The sequence below is a fragment of the Podarcis bocagei genome (assembly GCF_964188305.1).
Source record: "Podarcis bocagei genome assembly, chromosome: 12".
Lineage (NCBI taxonomy): Eukaryota > Metazoa > Chordata > Lepidosauria > Squamata > Lacertidae > Podarcis > Podarcis bocagei.
In genome coordinates this window covers 47899938-47917245 of record NC_138137.1, presented here as the reverse complement: position 1 = coordinate 47917245, position 17308 = coordinate 47899938, and the positions used below count along the sequence as shown (strand labels likewise).

Sequence of the window (17308 nt, the reverse complement as noted above, 5' to 3'; positions counted from 1 at the left end):
GACCCGAGGAAAAAAGTCCTGTTTACCTCAAGCCTAATGTATGATCCCACCAGACAAAACGTTCTGCTCCATTCCATCCTTAAAGGACTACAGAGTTAATATTTGACTTATGTTACAGCCTTATATAAAAGGACAACTGATATTGTGTTTGAAAAAAAGGAAACACAGTTGTCAGTGGTGAAATAGAGACACAGCAGAAATAGGAAAATAGAATGTGTGTTGTGACAGGGGGAAAAACTGCTGCAGCGGCTCCCTGCTCAAGTTCATGGAAAAGTATAACCCTCTGCTGAATGAGATAAGGGAACTGAAAGCAAGCTCTGAAGAAATTAAAGATATAAAAGCCAAAATTAATTTCCCAAAGCAATCTTTTCAGAGTACCAACCTACCTGCCAATAGTAGAAAAGGGGAGGAGCACTGATAAATACAACACCAAGCACAGTTTTTAGGTGTTGCCAATAAGCAATAATCAGCTAGCACCAAAACGGGGACCATCTAGAACCACAAATTGCAATAATGTGTTATATCTTAACTCTGATTATTCTGACAGTCTCATGTGCCGTAGATGATGAGCAAACAGATCACTTATATTATTTCATTGGATCTAAGGCATTTAGATACTGATTTGTCCTTAGCATCTCTAAGTGGTAAACATTAAAAAAAAAAACCAAGCAGGGAAAACAATAAAAAGAAAAGAAAGCCAGATACTACCTTCTAAGTTATAATGCCCACCTACCAGAGACAGGATGTTTTGTGGATAGGACCCATGATTCTGATGTACAGGAATTTCCCTTCCCTGCCACTCCTGTTACAGCCAGTGTGGCTCAGCTTTGGACCAGCTTGATCTAGATGAAGAAGTGAACTTGAATGTGGCAATAAAGCTGGCCATGGGGCTTTTAAGGCCCTCAGAATGCTGCAGTCATAACACTAGAGACAAGAACCACAGCCAACAGTGGACAATCAGCTTGGGACACCCTCATTCTTCTGCTTTTCTTCAACCATGGTAGAAATTAGTGGGCCTTGATATAAAGATCACACATAAATAAATCCAGCTATTGCCATATTACTGGCTAGGATACAGGAGATGGTTTTATTCTTTTCTGGGAGAAGAAAGTTAATTAGAGTTTGTGTTAAGCTTCTGTTAATTTAGCCTACCTTAAGCTTTCTCTTCTCTTAACTTGTGGGGAGAGGCAGGCAGATTCCAGTTGACTAAATTTATGTGACTGTTGTACTGTTTAGGCATCCGCTGAAGTGGTTCTGAATCAGTAAGAGAATGATTTGTATCGCCCTGGACTATAGTATAACTTATACCATTAGGATTTAAATTTCCCACCACTAGAAGTGAGAGTGAGCAGAGGGCCCTGGCTTTTAAGTTATGCTAGTACATTGGTACCTCGGGTTACATACGCTTCAGGTTACATACGCTTCAGACTCTGCTAACCCAGAAATAGTACTTTGCTTCAGGATGAGAACAGAAATTGTGCTCTGGTGGCACAGCAGCAGCAGGAGGCCCCATTAGCTAAAGTGGTGCTTCAGGTTAAGAACAGTTTCAGGTTAAGAACGGACCTCTGGAACGAATTAAGTACTTAACCCGAGGTACCGCTGTATTCCTGCCAGCGATGGTGATGCTTTTAGGCATTTCAGCACCTTTTCCCTTCTACAGAGGCAGGAGACCTATTAGGATGGTCCGTCCTCAGGGCCTGATGGATCCATTGGATTTCCAGGCAGCTCTGGGGAGTTTTCTGGCTGATATGACTGGCGCTCCTGTCAAAGCCCTGCTCAACAACTGGAACATTCAAATGGCTCAGGTTGTTGATGCAATCACCCTTGAGCGCCGTCTCCTGCTTCGTGGAGCCCGCTTGGATCACTGGTATACGCCAGAGCTTAGGGTGAGGAAGCAAACTGGGGATTGCTCTTACGTGAGTAGAGGAAAACTTGGGTCAGATGCAAATGAACACTGGTCAAGCAAGAAGAGAAAGGCATTTGAATATTCCTGAGTTAGGAAGAGTACCTCTTTGTGGATTAATTTACAGATATAGCAGCCAAGACCAACCATAACCTTCCTGCCATGCATACGTCAGCATTAGCTTTCCAGGCAGTATGGAGATTTCTGGAGTCAAAGAACCTAGCTATGGAATATTTCTAAACAGCAGCGAGGCAGAGTAGCACAACAAAATGCTTCACAACAAAGGTCTCCTGTAAACTGATCTTGGAGAAGATCCCAAATTGGCCACAGTAGTTCAACTGAATCACACTGAATGGGCACAATGGAGGCAGAGAAGTAATATCAATTTTCTGCCATAGCCACCACCCAATAAGCTGTAAAATGTGTTCTGTAGTATGTTCAGTTGTGTTTCATCTTATTTTCTTCCATTTGTACTGTATCACTTAGGATACTTGCATTTGTAGTTAAAAAAAAATCCACAGAAAAACCAAATGTTTAGAACAAGCCTCCTATCATTGCTAGCATCAGCTCAAGTAAAGAGTGCTGGAGAAATTTTCCAGTGTTCTATTCAGAACATGGAAACAGTGATTAGTCCTACAAATCTGCAGATAACGCTCCTTCTTGACAGTATGAACAATAGACTCATTCTAAAGCAGAATGGCTTCCATTAGTCATTCAAAGGAACAAAACCAAGGAGGAGAGTCATGTTGCACGCAAGACAAGAATTTCAAGCTATTTTGTTTTAGATTAGTGATACAGTTCTGTTGGTAGCAGAATTCTGAAATTTTGTTTGCATCAGCAAAAGGCTGAAGGAGACAAATCCCAGTAAGACTCATAGGACAACAATGAAAAATTTAAAATTTCCTGGGGGGAAATGCAAGAAACAGACAATACTGGGTATAATAAAGGAACGATCTTGAGTCACGTCTATGGGTGCTTTGTATGTAAATAGTTCATATGTTCTATATAGGAAATGTGGAATAGAAGCTATTTGGAAATTAGGAAGTGACGCAGAACACTAATTGTACCCAAAACTCCCCTTAGTCCCCCAGCCTTTGACAAGACTCAAGAGAATAAACTGAAAATGATTATAATTTGAAGACTAGGCCAATAGTTCATTAAGGGTCTGTCCCAAATTGATGTGCTTCAGGATGCTAAATGCCCAGCTTGGGTTTGTATTAAAGTAACTGTTGCATTGAGGAGTTGGAAAAGCAAGTAGAACCATTCCAATGGGATATCATTAGGAACAATCCAGTTCGTTTGGGGTAGCCCCTTTCATCAATGAGATATGGCAGGATAAGAAAAGAATTCAGAGAATGGCAAGAAACAAAGTTCTAAGGAAAGGCTGGAGGAACTTGTTACACCTTTTAATGGTAGGTATTTTTTTTCTTTTTGCATGTTCTTTTTATGGCTCCCTTGTGGCTGTCAGTGAGTGCATGAATCAACTTTCTGCTTTCTCTCCAGAAAACAGAGAGGTAATTTCAAAAAGTGACAGCACTTTTTGAAAAACAGCAACTGTGATGTAGGTGCAGGGATGGAAAGGAAACCAAAGAAATAAAATGCATGCTGTATTTGCTAGAACTGAAAGAGCTCCCAGAATGTATGAGAAATGATGATGACAGAACTTGCTAAGGAGACAGTCCCTAAAGACGATTCCCAGATAAGCTTTTCTTGCAGCAGTAAACACAGGCCGAAGGAGGAAGGCACTCACTCCACATCACCCCCCCCCAACATTTCTAAAATGTACTCTGCACAGGCCCAGATGGCCAATGGAAGCCCCCCAGTTACAGGTAAGCAACCTGCTTTGCGGGGGGGGGGGGACTTCTGCTTTTCCCCAATCTTAAAACTACAGCAACATTAATTCCATTGCAGACAAAATTGATTCCCAGTAGACTAGATCTGGTCTCATAAGAAGCCTGCTGGAATGTGGGGCAAAAGAGAAATAGAATGACTACAAGGGAGATGTTTCTTTGTGGGTGTCCTTTTGCTAGATTGGCATCTGCTTCTGCCTACAAGGCCACAGACCAGGGATGGGAAAACTATGGCTCTCCAAATGTTGTTGGATGACAACTTTTTGACCATTGGCCATGCTGGTTTGGGCAGATGGGAGTAATAGTTCAACATCATCTGGAAAGCCACAAATTCCCCACTCCTATTGTAGACAAAGAGGCATCATTTGCCAACTAAGACAAATGGAATATTTGCACTGGCATGTGAAGATGTAAACCTGTGACTGTGTGCATGCAGTAGCTGGGGGAGACTCTATTACAGAAACCTTTTTAAAGATTCAGAATGTCATAAATATGCTATCAGAATAAGTCAGTAGGACCATCTATACTGGTGATTGCATTACCTTTCAGAAAATATTACTCGGTATTCAATAACGGTATGTGAAATACCATATTAAAAATTAAGTTAAGACATTTCTTACTTAACAGTTACATTCGGTGAAAGATTTTGGTGCTGATCAAGCATGCCTCATGTGAATCGACCGATGTTTGCATAGTGATTTAATGTAAAGATCTGGATGCCATTCAAAAGAGCTTTTTTTTAAGTATATACAAAAGATAACTCAAGGATCTAAGCCATATTTAAAGCAATGTACAAAAAATACTTTAGCATTTAAAAGTGTTTCTTCACAATTCTTACAAAAATGAATGTACAATTTGATTTTGTCTTTAAAGATTACCTATGGAAGCAGTCCCATGACAAGGAAGCACAAAGCAAAGCGGCATGGTTTTCCCACTCAAGGCAAAACACTGCACAGTTATGTCATTTGGCTCTCTGGAAGGGGTGTATTCATCTTCTTCACTGTTTCCTTAGTTTATATAAATAGTTACATGGTCAAGGACTTAATATTTCATCCAAAACACGCATAGCCGTTTCATAGAGAGTTCTGAAAACAAGAGCAGGGAGCAGCTGTGTAAGTTACACAAATGACTGGCAAATGAAGAGTTTTCCATTAACTAAAACATCTGCTTACTATGACATTTCTGATACTCTTATGCAAACGTATGGATGTCAGATTAAAATTAATTGCTTCACAGCACTATGAACTGGGTTTTGTACTGATTAGATTTATATCTCCTAGTCAAGGCCCCATCCTGGCGGTCTTCCTATGCAGCAATATACTCTATGTATAAGGTTTCCTGTACCGAAGAGCTTAAGTAATTTCGTTGTCCCCGAAGGGGGCAATGACAATAAAGATATTATTATTATTATTATTATTATTATTATTATTATTATTAGGAGAGCATTGAGCTTCAAACAAAAGTACTCTGTTTCATATCCCCATTCCACACTGTTGTGTACACTGTAATAAGAAAGAAACTTGCACAAGATGCTAACGGAAACAAGCCATGTTACCTTTGATGGATTCCTAAGATTTTAGAAATTTGATGCATTCTCACAATGAGAAAGATACTGGGGGTAAAGTACTCAAAGTCTTTATTAGCTAGTTCCAAGTATTAAGAACATTGTTTGTTTATTAACACGGAGAGACGTGGCTAAGAGTATCCATTTGCAAATGGCATTAGCTGGAATCTTTTAAAGAATTAAATAACATACTGATCACCGAATCAAAAACCACTGATGCCTTCTATTGTATTTGATCTCATCTTGCATGACCTAATAACTTCAATATACATGAAGTATGGAGAAAAGCAGAAGCTTTGCTGCTAACATATAGCTGCATGTGTTGTTCAAAAACTAAACAAAAAACCCCTTTAGAATTGCAAGAAAAAACTGAAAGGCATTTCTTTCTTTCTTTCCATGCTCCGTGTGGGCCTCAAATAACTTATTACGCAACAAGATAGCTCAGTTGGGAGAGCACGAGATTCTGAATCTTAGGGTTATCTGTTCAAGCCCCACATTGTGCAAAACGATTCATGCATTGCAGAGGGCTGGACTAGATGACCCTTGTGGTCCCTTCTAACTTTGCAATTCTATCATGATACATAAGGCCAATGAGAAGATAAAATCTAAACTGCTTAAGACCAGACTGCTTCATATGGTTTTATGTACTATTATTGCCGATGTTCTGATATTTTTAATGAATAGTGGTATATCAATATTTTTGCAAATAAAATAATGCATTACACACCAGCACTAGTATATATCTTTTCTACAAAGCAGAACGTAAACATTCCACCAAAGGTTTACCTTTCCATGCTGCTACCATCTTCCTTGATAATCTCGCTGTATGATGTTAACTTCCTCTGAAGGGCAGATGCTATATCCTTTATGTATGATGGCCTATGCTTACCTGCTGAAAAACATGATTATGAAAACTAGTGAGCCTTACTGAGAAACAGAAATAGGTAGAACAGAAAAGGGAACAAAAACATTCCCCTAAGGTGTAAAAGTAAATCCACTAATCATGGCTGCACTAAAAGAATCCTTTCAAGCTAGCCATGAATTCAATTGCTTTTTTGAACAGAGGCAATAATTTGCTCTGGAAATCAAATAGCATTTTGTGAAAAATAAATACTACAAGGTATTTGCATTTATACAGAATCTGAAGTTTTCAGTAAGTGTTAGATCTTTGCCGCCCAAAAGAAACCTATTCAGGAAAATGCTAGCAATTTGGTTTTTTACCCCTTCTCCAATCATTTCTAGCACAGAATTTGCCCTTTAACTACCCCCCCCCCTACAACACACTCAGAGTTCATACTTTCATTCAGCTATCTATGACCTCAAACTCTCTCTTCTGGTTTGTCAGTTAGGTTTTTTACCCCAATATGAATCACTCAACATTTACAGTTGTTAAACCTCATTCTCCATTTTAACACCTATTCAAGCTAGCTTGAAGATTCCCTTGTAGCATTTCGCAGTCTGCTTGTGTTTCCAACATCTCAGATAATTTGACATCATCTGCAAACTTGGTTACTTCCCTGCTCACCCAACTTCAAATCATTTTTAACAAGTTAAGTGGCCTTGGTCCCTATACAGATCCTTAGGAGAGTCATACTTATATCCCTCTCTTAGGAGAACCAGTTTACTTCCAATTCCTGCTTCTTGATCTTTTACTAGCAAGCTTTAACGAGCAAGCTTATTCTAAAGTCTTTGATAAGGGGTCAAAAGCAATACGGGAGTCCAAAAATCGGAATTAAACTTGTGCAACTTTCAATGATTTCAAAGTCTTGTTTTTACTCACCTTTAATTAAAGCAACAATGTACACAGTTGCTGCAATGCTGACAATCCCTTCAATTTCTTCAGACTCAATGGACTCTGTTAACTCCTTTAGAAAAGATCTAAGAATGAACGGAATATGCATTAAATATACAAGTAAAGAGGGGGGGGGGAAATAGCTTTCAGAGTTCTTAGGTTTAAGATCCTGTGCAAAACTCTTAATAACTTCAAGGCATTGTTACCAAATCAATTGCTGTCACTTCGCCCTCTCCAGGAACCTCAGAACAGCTACTTCCTTCCTCCACCTTCATCCACGCCCAGTTTTTCCCCCTCCCTCCTACCTCAAACTTTCCACTTCAGCCTCTCTAGGCAGACCATAGCCCTAATCCTTTCCTAGTTAACTCCCTCCATTCCAGTGTATCTGGGTGAGGAGGTGGGCAAATAGGACAAAACACCACATCTCCATTGTTAGCATGACAATAATAGAATTCTCGAGTTGGAAGGGGCCATGAGGGTCACTTGTCCAACCCCCTGCTGTGCAGGGATCTTTTGCCCAACATGAACTCTCGACTCTGAGATTAAGAGTCTCATGCTCTACCTACTGCACAGGCATTTAGAAACATAAAGTCACCAACCTAGTAGAACTAAATAGTCATATATATATATATATATGTAGTTAGAGGGAGAATCCTTCTAGATGTAACCCACTGTGATGGAAACATAAGTAAAGATGACAACATCCTTTGTATAATTCAGCAACTCGTGTCTTTTGCCCAACAGCAACCTTTACTTCCACAACAATCTCTAACCCAACTTGATCACATCCAATTTACTGCCAAAAATTCTCGTGCCCACAATCTCCCTTCAGCTTCTCCCTTCAGCTCCCTCTTTTGGTTATTCCAATATATTGGTATACCATGTGGTCCTCACAGAGGGTCTTTTTCTAAATAGACCAGTTACCTGTACTACAGTAAATGCTCTGCCCTGTTTGCAAAATACAGTCGTACCTTGGATCCCGAATGCATTGCGAGTTAAATATTTTGGCTCCCAAATGCCACCAACCTGGAAGTGAGTGTTCCAGTTTGTGAATGTTCTTTGGAACCTGAACATCTGATGGGGCTTCCGCGGCTTCCAATTGGCTGCAGGAGCTTCCTGCAGCCAATTGGAAGCCGTGCCTTGGGTTCTGAACATTTTGGAAGTCAAATGGACTTCCGGAACAGATTCCATTCGATTTCCGAGGTACGACTGTATCACCTTTGCTAGAAATACATTGCTTCATGTATCAAATTACAATCACCCTCTTTACAATGGCAGCTCAGTTATCTTACAATTAACCCATAATGATGTTTCCTTCACTGTTAATCGTAGCTCATCCACCGACCAATAACCAAATTCAATTGCTCACCTCTCAAAGTGATTTACAATTCATGCTACAAAGCATGGATCCTTCCATGTACCAAAGTCTACCATTTTGCCATCCACAGAGTCCGTCCACACATTTATCCCTCAGCTATGAACCAGCAATATTTAATTAAATATCTTTCCCACTACCATTATTTATTTTGTTTATGAATTGCTTCCTCAAGCAACTCACCATGCAACAACATATATAAAACTGCCTGTGAACTACACCCTATCTGAGTGAGGAAAACCGAGTACAATCATATTCAGCTTCTCATGTTGCATTTGAAAGTGAAAATGGCAAAATATTCAGTCTTCTAGGAGTAATGCACCACTGCCACCCAATACACGCTCACACTTTTCTTACTAGGAAATAGTTCTCATGAGAAAGGAAGTGCATTTCAACACTGAGCTAAACTGATGACCAAGTATGGTTTCAGCAGCAATGGTTACAAGAAAAATAGATTTTAGATTCAAGGACTGTATGTGGCAAAAATGGTAGTTTCAAATGCAACATGTTCCTGATCCCTGGAAACTGAACAGTTCAATATGAGCTCTAAAACTGTGTTTTTTTAGATTAATGTTGTCAAATACAGAAATAAGTACAATATATGAATAGAAGTAAGTACATGAATAGTTAAACAGGTTCTTAGTAATAGTTAAACAGTTCTTAGTCTTAGATTTCCAGGTTAAACCAAGTATAACAGACTAGGGCATGACATTTTAGAGGGAGAACCTTAATTTTTGCAAATTTCTTCGGTGAGTGGTCTTAAAACTGACTGTCCGTCATTCTGCTCCAATACATACACTTGAGAAACTGAAGCAACTTGAAAGAGTCTTTGTTCATCTATTTTGTTCTAGGAAATGCATAGTAGAATATGCTTCAACTAGATAGCTTAAAGCCCGGGATGGGGTGGAGTGGGAATAACAGTAGCTTGCTTCAAGATAAAGGCATTGAGCTCACCCCGTCGCGGGGATGTGAACCGCTGACCTTCCAATTGTCAAGCCCTAGGCTCTGTGGTTTAACCCACAGCGCCACCCGTGTCCCTAGGAAGGAGCTCTTACCAATTTGGAAAATAAAGGAAGAAACAAACAAAAAGCCTAGCATAAAAGTTGGCTGATAAGACATGGAGATCTGCCAGTGGATATTAACTGCCTTTGTATCTACAAGGAATTAAAGCTTGGCTCCAGTTCATACTTACCCCATCAGCTCTCTCTTTCGCATGCTCATGTAAAGCACTGCCATCAGCAGCCCACATCACACTCAAGGGTTCAACTGCATGGTACAGGGAGGGAAGGTACACTTGCTCCTCCGCAATGTGGGCAGGAGTGCAAGCAGTGATGCAAGAAGAAATGGGGCTATCTGCTTTGCCGCATACATTTGGGGGGTGGGGATAGAAAGAACTTACCTGACCACATTTGCTGACTTGTTCACTATTGCCATCAAAATACTTGAAAGTGGGGGGAGGTCTGAAAAAGACTTAGCTGGAGTCAGCTCTTCTGGAGTGGATGCCTAAAGCGGAAGAAACCCAAAGAGACTCTATTCAGGCAAACTGGAAGTGAATACACAGCATGCAAAGAATTTTGATACTTTAAGTTTATGTAATATTTCACCAGAACCGGAACAGCCAGAAAAATTACTAGATGTCTACAATTAGGATTTTAAAAAAGGAAAGCTGACAGGCGGAAGGAGCATTCAGCTCCTATTGTCTCGTTACTTGATACCGTTATTGAGGCAAAGCATAGAGCCAGCCAAGTCTTGCTCAGCCCCCTGCCATGTCCTAGAATGTGTACTGGAGATCTTATTTTAAAAACAAAACAAAAACACTGGAACATGTGCATGCAGAATAGCACCTAATAACAAAAGTGCAGTTTTTCTAAGGATTAGGAAGCCAATCCATTTTATGAGTGAATGAGAGGTCATGAGAAATGGCTTTGGAAACTGCCATCCCCTTGACAAAAGCAGTACTTCCTACATGACATTATCTCAAACAGTACATTAGCTATTGTTGTGGCTTTGATAGGGGAATGCACACTAAGCTGTAACAGCTCTGAAAGGTCTGTTGCACCTGTTGGCATTCAGAGCAGTGTGAAGGTTGACAGTGGCTTAATAGTAAATTTAGGGGTCATAACTAACGGGGAACTGATGGCATAGTGCTTTCTTATTGGGTAGGAATGAGGGGAGGGTGTCCATTGACCAGCTTGAGGTCTGAACTGGCAGCTATCACTTGAAAATCTCATTCAAAGTACAGTACCATTACCAAGTCCTTCAGCTCTGTGTCCTTGACACAGCCCTTACTAAAGTGTGACTCTTCCAAGCATGCTTTTGCCGTTCGGTTGAGTGAATTCCACATTTGAATGAGCAATGATTAAGTGAGGAAAAAAGTATGCATAGGAGTGTGTAATTGTTTTAGAGCTTTTCTAGCACTCATCATCAATGCAGCTACATTATTATTATTTGGCTCGTGTCCTCACAGATCTGCAACTTAACAACAATGAAGCTGCCATTTCTTGGGGACTTTAGGCTAGGGCCTGAAGAACGGTATGAAATCACATGACAGCTCGTATGAAGCTCAGATCTGGCCTGTAAGCTGCCTAGATAGGAGACAACTTGGAAGCCATACAATTCATTAGCCACTCTGAGCTCATCCATGAAAATACTACTACTACTACTACTAATAATAATAATATTAATATTAATAATTTATTATTTCTATGAAAAAGAAATGGAAACAAATTGTGCAGATCTGAACAGACAGCTGGACTAGATGTGATGTTTCTAGAATCAGCCTTCACTCTACTGGTGTCCCAAGAATTTGCTTAGGTAGTGTCCATTGTATGCTTGAAAACTGCCTGAACACCCCTCAGCATATTTCCCCAAAACCTTGGTTATTCATAGGTCCTTGAGAAACTGGATCTAATACCAGTAAACATGTCACAGCAGAGCTGAGGCTTGGTATATACCCTGGCTGGGCTCCCTGATTGGGGTCCACACCAAACAAAGGGAATGGTAATTGTCAGGATTTCTTGCACAGAAGACAGCAAGGTGGATGACCATTCCTCCTCCTCCCCCCCCCCCCCCAGTTTATGTCTGGCAAGACATTTATTTCAGATAATTTTGAGCTGCTAAAAAATATCTAAGTGGTATACAAAAACACAACACAGAAAACGTAAGTCTGTATAATAAAAGCAAATGCAAAAAAAAAAACCACCCAGTAAAACATTATTCTAAGAAACAAAGACAGAAATTCAGCAGCTGTGCTCCTCATCCAAGAAGCTAACTGTGATAGCTTTAAGATTTCTCGTGCAGCCTATGTCTCATTTCTTTCTTCTGAGGGGGAAGCACAGAGCAACAGACGGCAAAAGCTAATCAGAAGATACAGTTTAAAATGCTTCTTTCATGGTTGTTAGCAAAGAACCAGGAGGGAAGATACTGGTCCCCATGTCTCACCTTACAAAAGGTCACTGACAGTAATAATAGGGACCAAGCATTCCTTTAGCCTTTCAGTTTTGCAGAACATTCTACATTTTGCTCACTGTAATTTTGCGTGACGGATTACTGCCATGAGAACCTTCAGGCTGAATTTCAATTCCCATAAGAATGATAGTGAGACATGAAGCATTTCTAATAACCTTGAGGCCAAAATCTTTGACGTGTAGACCAGTGGTGGTTCCCCACTTACAGCAGACAGCGGCTGCAAGTCTGGAAAGTATTCCACACCACTCTCTCCTTTTCTTCCCATCACTGCCGCTGCCACCTTTATACGTCTTGTTTTAGGTGAGCAGAGCCACTCAGAACTCACATTTTCAGTTCAGGTAGAATCAATGCTTGTTAGAAGTCCCCCTCATCCCCAAACAATCTATCCAGCTTTTCTGAGTGGACATGTGGGCTTGAACATATTTTAAAGGTTCTTAGGAAGCAGAGTCCATGGAAAACAGATACTCCTAGCATGCTTCATAGTAGCAGTAGCTAAGCCTGTGGTACACTCTACATTAATTTGGACTATAGCTCCCATAATTCCCGACTCTAATGGCTGAGGCAAGCTACAACATCTGGAGGGTCACAGATTAGTCACCACTCTAGACCATCAACTGTATATAAGATAGGTAAAATAAAAAAGTAGCATTATTCAAGATAAATGAAAGGTAGTTTGTTAACTGGCACTGGATTTTTGTTGTTATATCTAAACTCTTCCAAAAACTGAAGACAAGCCAGTTTCTCCAACAATAATAAATTTATGGTAAGGTTATTAGACAATAAAAATGAACCAGTTTTATAGCTGTAATAAAAAGTGCAACAGCAAGCAATTTATATTCACAAGAATAAGAACTTGGATTTATGGTGACATTCTTTTTATAAAATACACTGAGTATACAAGTTAGTACAAAAAATATTTCTCAGCACCAATTCACTAATAAACCTGTGCATGATCACTTGATACCTCCCTTTCCCTTCATGCTTACAGAGCATTTTCAGAAAGAAAGCAAAACAAAGCCTTGTACCTTGTGTTGCAAGGTGTAGCCTGTCTCGACTACTGTTGCAGCAAGCAGAGAAGAAAGGACTCCATGGTGAACAGCTGGACAAGTCAAAGCAGAACACTGAACCACATGTACAAATTCTCGAAGAGGCTCCTGAACAGAATGAATGAACTAGAACAAATAAAAAATAGTTTTATATTATATTATAATTCTGTTTATTTATATCCACATATTCCCCAGACTGGAACACAAAAAACAGTGTACACAAATTAAAATACAAATAAAATACAGAAGACAAACGTATAGAAGGTAATACAGTACAGTGGTACCTCGAGTTACATACACTTCAGGTTACATATGCTTCAGGTTACAGACTCCACTAACCCAGGAATAGTGCTTCAGGTTAAGAACTTTGCTTCAGGATGAGAACAGAAATCGTGCTCCGGCGGCGCAGCGGCAGCAGGAGGCCCCATTAGCTAAAGTGGTGCTTCAAGTTAAGAACAGTTTCAGGTTAAGAACGGACCTCCGGAACGAATTAAGTACTTAACCTGAGGTACCACTGTAGTTTCCTGCCAACCTAGCAGTTCAAAAGCACAAAGTGCAAGTAGATAAATAGATACCACTCCAGTGGGAAGGTAAACGGCGTTTCCATGGCTGCTCTGGTTCGCCAGAAGCGGCTTAGTCATGCTGGCAACATGACCCGGAAGCTGTCTGCGGACAAACGCCAGCTCCCTCGGCAAATAAAGCGAGATGAGCGCCGCAACCCCAGAGTCGGTCACAACTGGACCTAATGGTCAGGGGTCCCTTTACCTTTACCACTGTAGTTAAAAAGTAATTAAAATGCAGATAGTAAAAAAAGCACATCACTATTTAAAGGCTGTTGCAATAAAACAGTCTTGGAACTTGGAACTTGCCAGCAGAACAAGAGAGTCAGTCTAGCTTCTCTAGGATGGGAGTTTCAGAGTCTGAGAGCAGCCACTACCAAATATCCCTGTGAGGGTGGCAGGATCAAGAGAAGGGCTTCCCCTGAAGGTGTCAGAACGCGGGCGGGTTTGCATGGCAGAATGTGGTCCTGGGCCTAAGCTTTAGAAGTCAGGCTTTAGAAGTCATAAACAGCCCTTTGAATAAACAGATTTAGATTTCTCAAGGATAACACTTTCAGAGAGAACAAGAGTTATGAGTCTGTTTTCAGGAGTTTAATCATTTGGGCAGAGCTGCACAACTCAGAGCAGAGAAAATCTTCATGAAAGTCGTAGCATCTTAAAAACATGTACCCAGTAACAGCAGTCTACAAAGAGCATTGAAGGTGATCTGCCTACTTTCATGTGGAAGAGGGAACAAGTCTCGCACCCAGTTCCAGCCAGCCCATGCAAGCAGTGCCGCATCACTAGATCGTTTGAGAAAGTGGAGGATGGAAGGAAGTACATGCACTTTCCCATGTTGGTACTATGACACAAATCTTAGAACAGTAAAATTAATTAACGTGCTCCAATTCTTTGCTGCTTAGAAACAACCCAAATCGTGATCAACAGCCCAGTTCCAATAGTCTGTGCAGAATTATTTTTCCAATATAAAGAGTGTTAAAAGGCTCAAGAAGAAACAGGGTCATGAATCCTTATGAAACTGAAACTAAGAATTAATGCTGACAAAGGGATTAAACAGCCTCACTACGAAATGGAAATACTGTATAGGAGTCAAGTAGCAGTGAAAGTGGAGGTAACACATTTCTGGCAAGGTTGCTATAAGGAAACAGCTTCGGAATAGTGGCATACAAAGCTTGAAGACACTACTTAAGCTAGTCCATCATCCTTTCACACTTGTACCAGCACTGAATTTCAGGCAAGCCCTTCATCAGAGACACAGGGGAGAAATCATGGCACCAACTTCTATGAAAGCTATTGAAAAGCCTGCTATGAAAACTAATGACCACTTTATCCCTTCATCAAGCAGTAATTTTGCTTGTCTGGGCAGATTGTTGGTATATATAAAATGTACCGTATTTTTCGCCCCATAGGACGCACTTTTTCCCCTCCAAAAATGAAGGGGAAATGTGTGTGCGTCCTATGGGGCGAATGCAGGCTTTCGCTGAAGCCTGGAGAGCGAGAGGCATTGGTGCGCACCGACCCCTCTCGCTCTCCAGGCTTCAGGAAGCTATCCGCAAGCCTTGCAAGCCTGGCGGGAGTTCCCGAGGGCTCACAAGGCTTGCAGGCAGCAGCCTGCAGCCCCAGCGAGTGTCCGCAAGCTTTGCGCGCCCGGCAGGAGGTCCCGCCGAGCGCGCGAGGCTTGGGGCGGCAGCCTGTCGCCCGAAGCACGGGGAGCCCTCCGGAGGGCTCCCCGTGCTTCGGGCGAGTGTCCGCAAGCCTTGCGCGCCCGGCAGGAGGTCCCGCCGAGCGCGCGAGGCTTGGGGCGGCAGCCTGTCGCCCGAAGCACGGGGAGCCCTCCGGAGGGTGCCCCGTGCAGGTGTGCGTAAGGCTTGGGGCGGCAGCCGCGGCAGGGGGGGGGGAATATTTTTTTCTTATTCACCCCCCCCCCAAAAAAACGAGGTGCGTCCTATGGGCCGGTGCGCCCTATAGGAGGAAAAATACGGTATACTGTTACTTCTTCCTTTTAACTGGTGTGTTTCTCTGTGTTTCTTTTTATGAGCTCTTGCCTTTCATTTTTTAAAAGTTGGTTTAAGAGTAAAAGTAGGCATCAAAGGGACACACATTTCCTTGCTATAGAGAAAAATCAATACCCCCTATTTCTTTGGAGGCTATTCTCCCAAGTTATGGTATCTATACTCTTTCGTGAGCAATAGCCATGCCTGGCCAATACAGCCGTGATTGTCAAACGGAAAAGTGTTCACATCACCTTAAAGGTTTCACTCCCCAATAATTGTAGATAGAATAAGTCATTCATTTGGCAAGAAACAAGCTGGCCAACTTCATATGCAACAAATACCTGGATTCCTTCTTCACGCTGTCTTCTGAGTCTCAGTGCCATACATTCTAGAATCTTCTGGAACATCTTCTGAACATTGTCAAGAAGCTCTTCCCAGTCACTGCTATCAGTATTATGGGCTAAAGAAGCTTCAACCATCTCTCTCAGGATACCAAGTATCATTGGAATGCAGACATAGCCTCTGTCTAAGCAAAGAAAAACTGAATTAACTATCAGAATTCAGAGTTTAAGCTATGCTATGCCACCCCATATAACTGTCTGTTTGTCTGTCTGTCTGTCTGTCTGTCTGTCTAATGGCCAATTAATTCCTGGAGGATCCTATGATCTTTCAATATTTATTGATTTAATTAATTTATTTATTGCATGTATATCTCACCTTTTTCTCCAAGGCACTCAAGGTAAGGTACATGGTTCTGCCCTTCTCCCATTTAATCCCTACAACAACCCTGTGAGATACTATGTTAGGCTGAGAGGCAGTGACTGGCCCAAGGTCACCCAGAAAGCTTCATGGTATCCAGGGAGCCTGTGGCACAATGAGTCAGTGTATCTGGCTGTTAACCAGAAGGTTGCTGGTTTGAGCCCATCCAGGGACAGCTGTGGGCAGAATTTCTGCATTGCAAGGGGTTGGACTAGATGGCCCTCAGGGTCCCTTCCAACTCTACAATTCTACGATTCTATGGCTGAGTGGGTATTTGAACCTTGGCTTCCTAGGTCCTACTCAGACACTCTAACCACTAAACCACATCAATGTCACAGGCATTCCTCACCAGTTTAGCTCCCATATGAAGTTACAGTACCCTATGCACACTCTTTTTCTGCAAGGTAGCAAAACAGGATTTGACCTATATCCCCATCATGTCTCTTTCCACCCATGCCATGGATGCCATGTGTCCTACCTGGTTTCTTGCACATGTGCACACAGAATGCCTATTCATCCAGAAACAAAGACAGCCAAAGACTACTCAAGAATAGGCTTTCTTAGCCTGAAACAAAGGGCTGCCCAAGTGACAACTTAATGATATATTCAGAAGAGCATATAGTGAAGCTGCCAATTATGTGCATCAACAGAGTCGAGGCTGCTGCATAGACACTGTGGACATCATAATAATAAAGGACAGAAGTGAGGAGCCTCAGGGTTGGAGAATGACTGTGGCTCTCCAAGCCTCTCTCTCTGGCACTCAGAATCTGTCTCCTTAGGCCATACGCCCTCAGTGGCCTGGCCAAGCATTTTTGCCCAACTGAAATGTGTCCATGAACTCAGATAAAAGCTCTTGCTTAGAGAGGGGCATGTGAGTGGGTGTAGAAACTAGCCTACTCTACCGAAGGTAAAATTGACATTTGTTACTCTGCCTACAACTGACCCGTGGTCCATGGAAGGCTGTCCAGAAGGCAATGCGGCTTTCACACTGAAAAAG

General features: G+C 41.6%; 1 protein-coding gene across 7 annotated transcripts in view; it reads right to left on the bottom strand.

The window, feature by feature from the left end:
- NCAPG2 (non-SMC condensin II complex subunit G2) overlaps positions 1-17308 on the bottom strand; it is a 51206-nt gene that overhangs the window by 5567 nt on the left and 28331 nt on the right. For 6 of the 7 annotated variants that reach the window (XM_081163505.1, XM_081163506.1, XM_081163507.1 and 3 more), the window contains exons 23-28: positions 15894-16078; positions 12978-13124; positions 9884-9987; positions 7098-7195; positions 6104-6209; positions 734-4838 (exon numbers count right to left, since the gene is read on the bottom strand). In XM_081163505.1, the coding sequence (XP_081019631.1) occupies positions 4787-4838; positions 6104-6209; positions 7098-7195; positions 9884-9987; positions 12978-13124; positions 15894-16078 (692 nt within the window). In that variant the 3' untranslated portion in view covers positions 734-4786. The remainder of the gene's footprint in view (positions 1-733; positions 4839-6103; positions 6210-7097; positions 7196-9883; positions 9988-12977; positions 13125-15893; positions 16079-17308) is intronic. The other variant, XM_081163511.1, reaches the window with a different exon arrangement.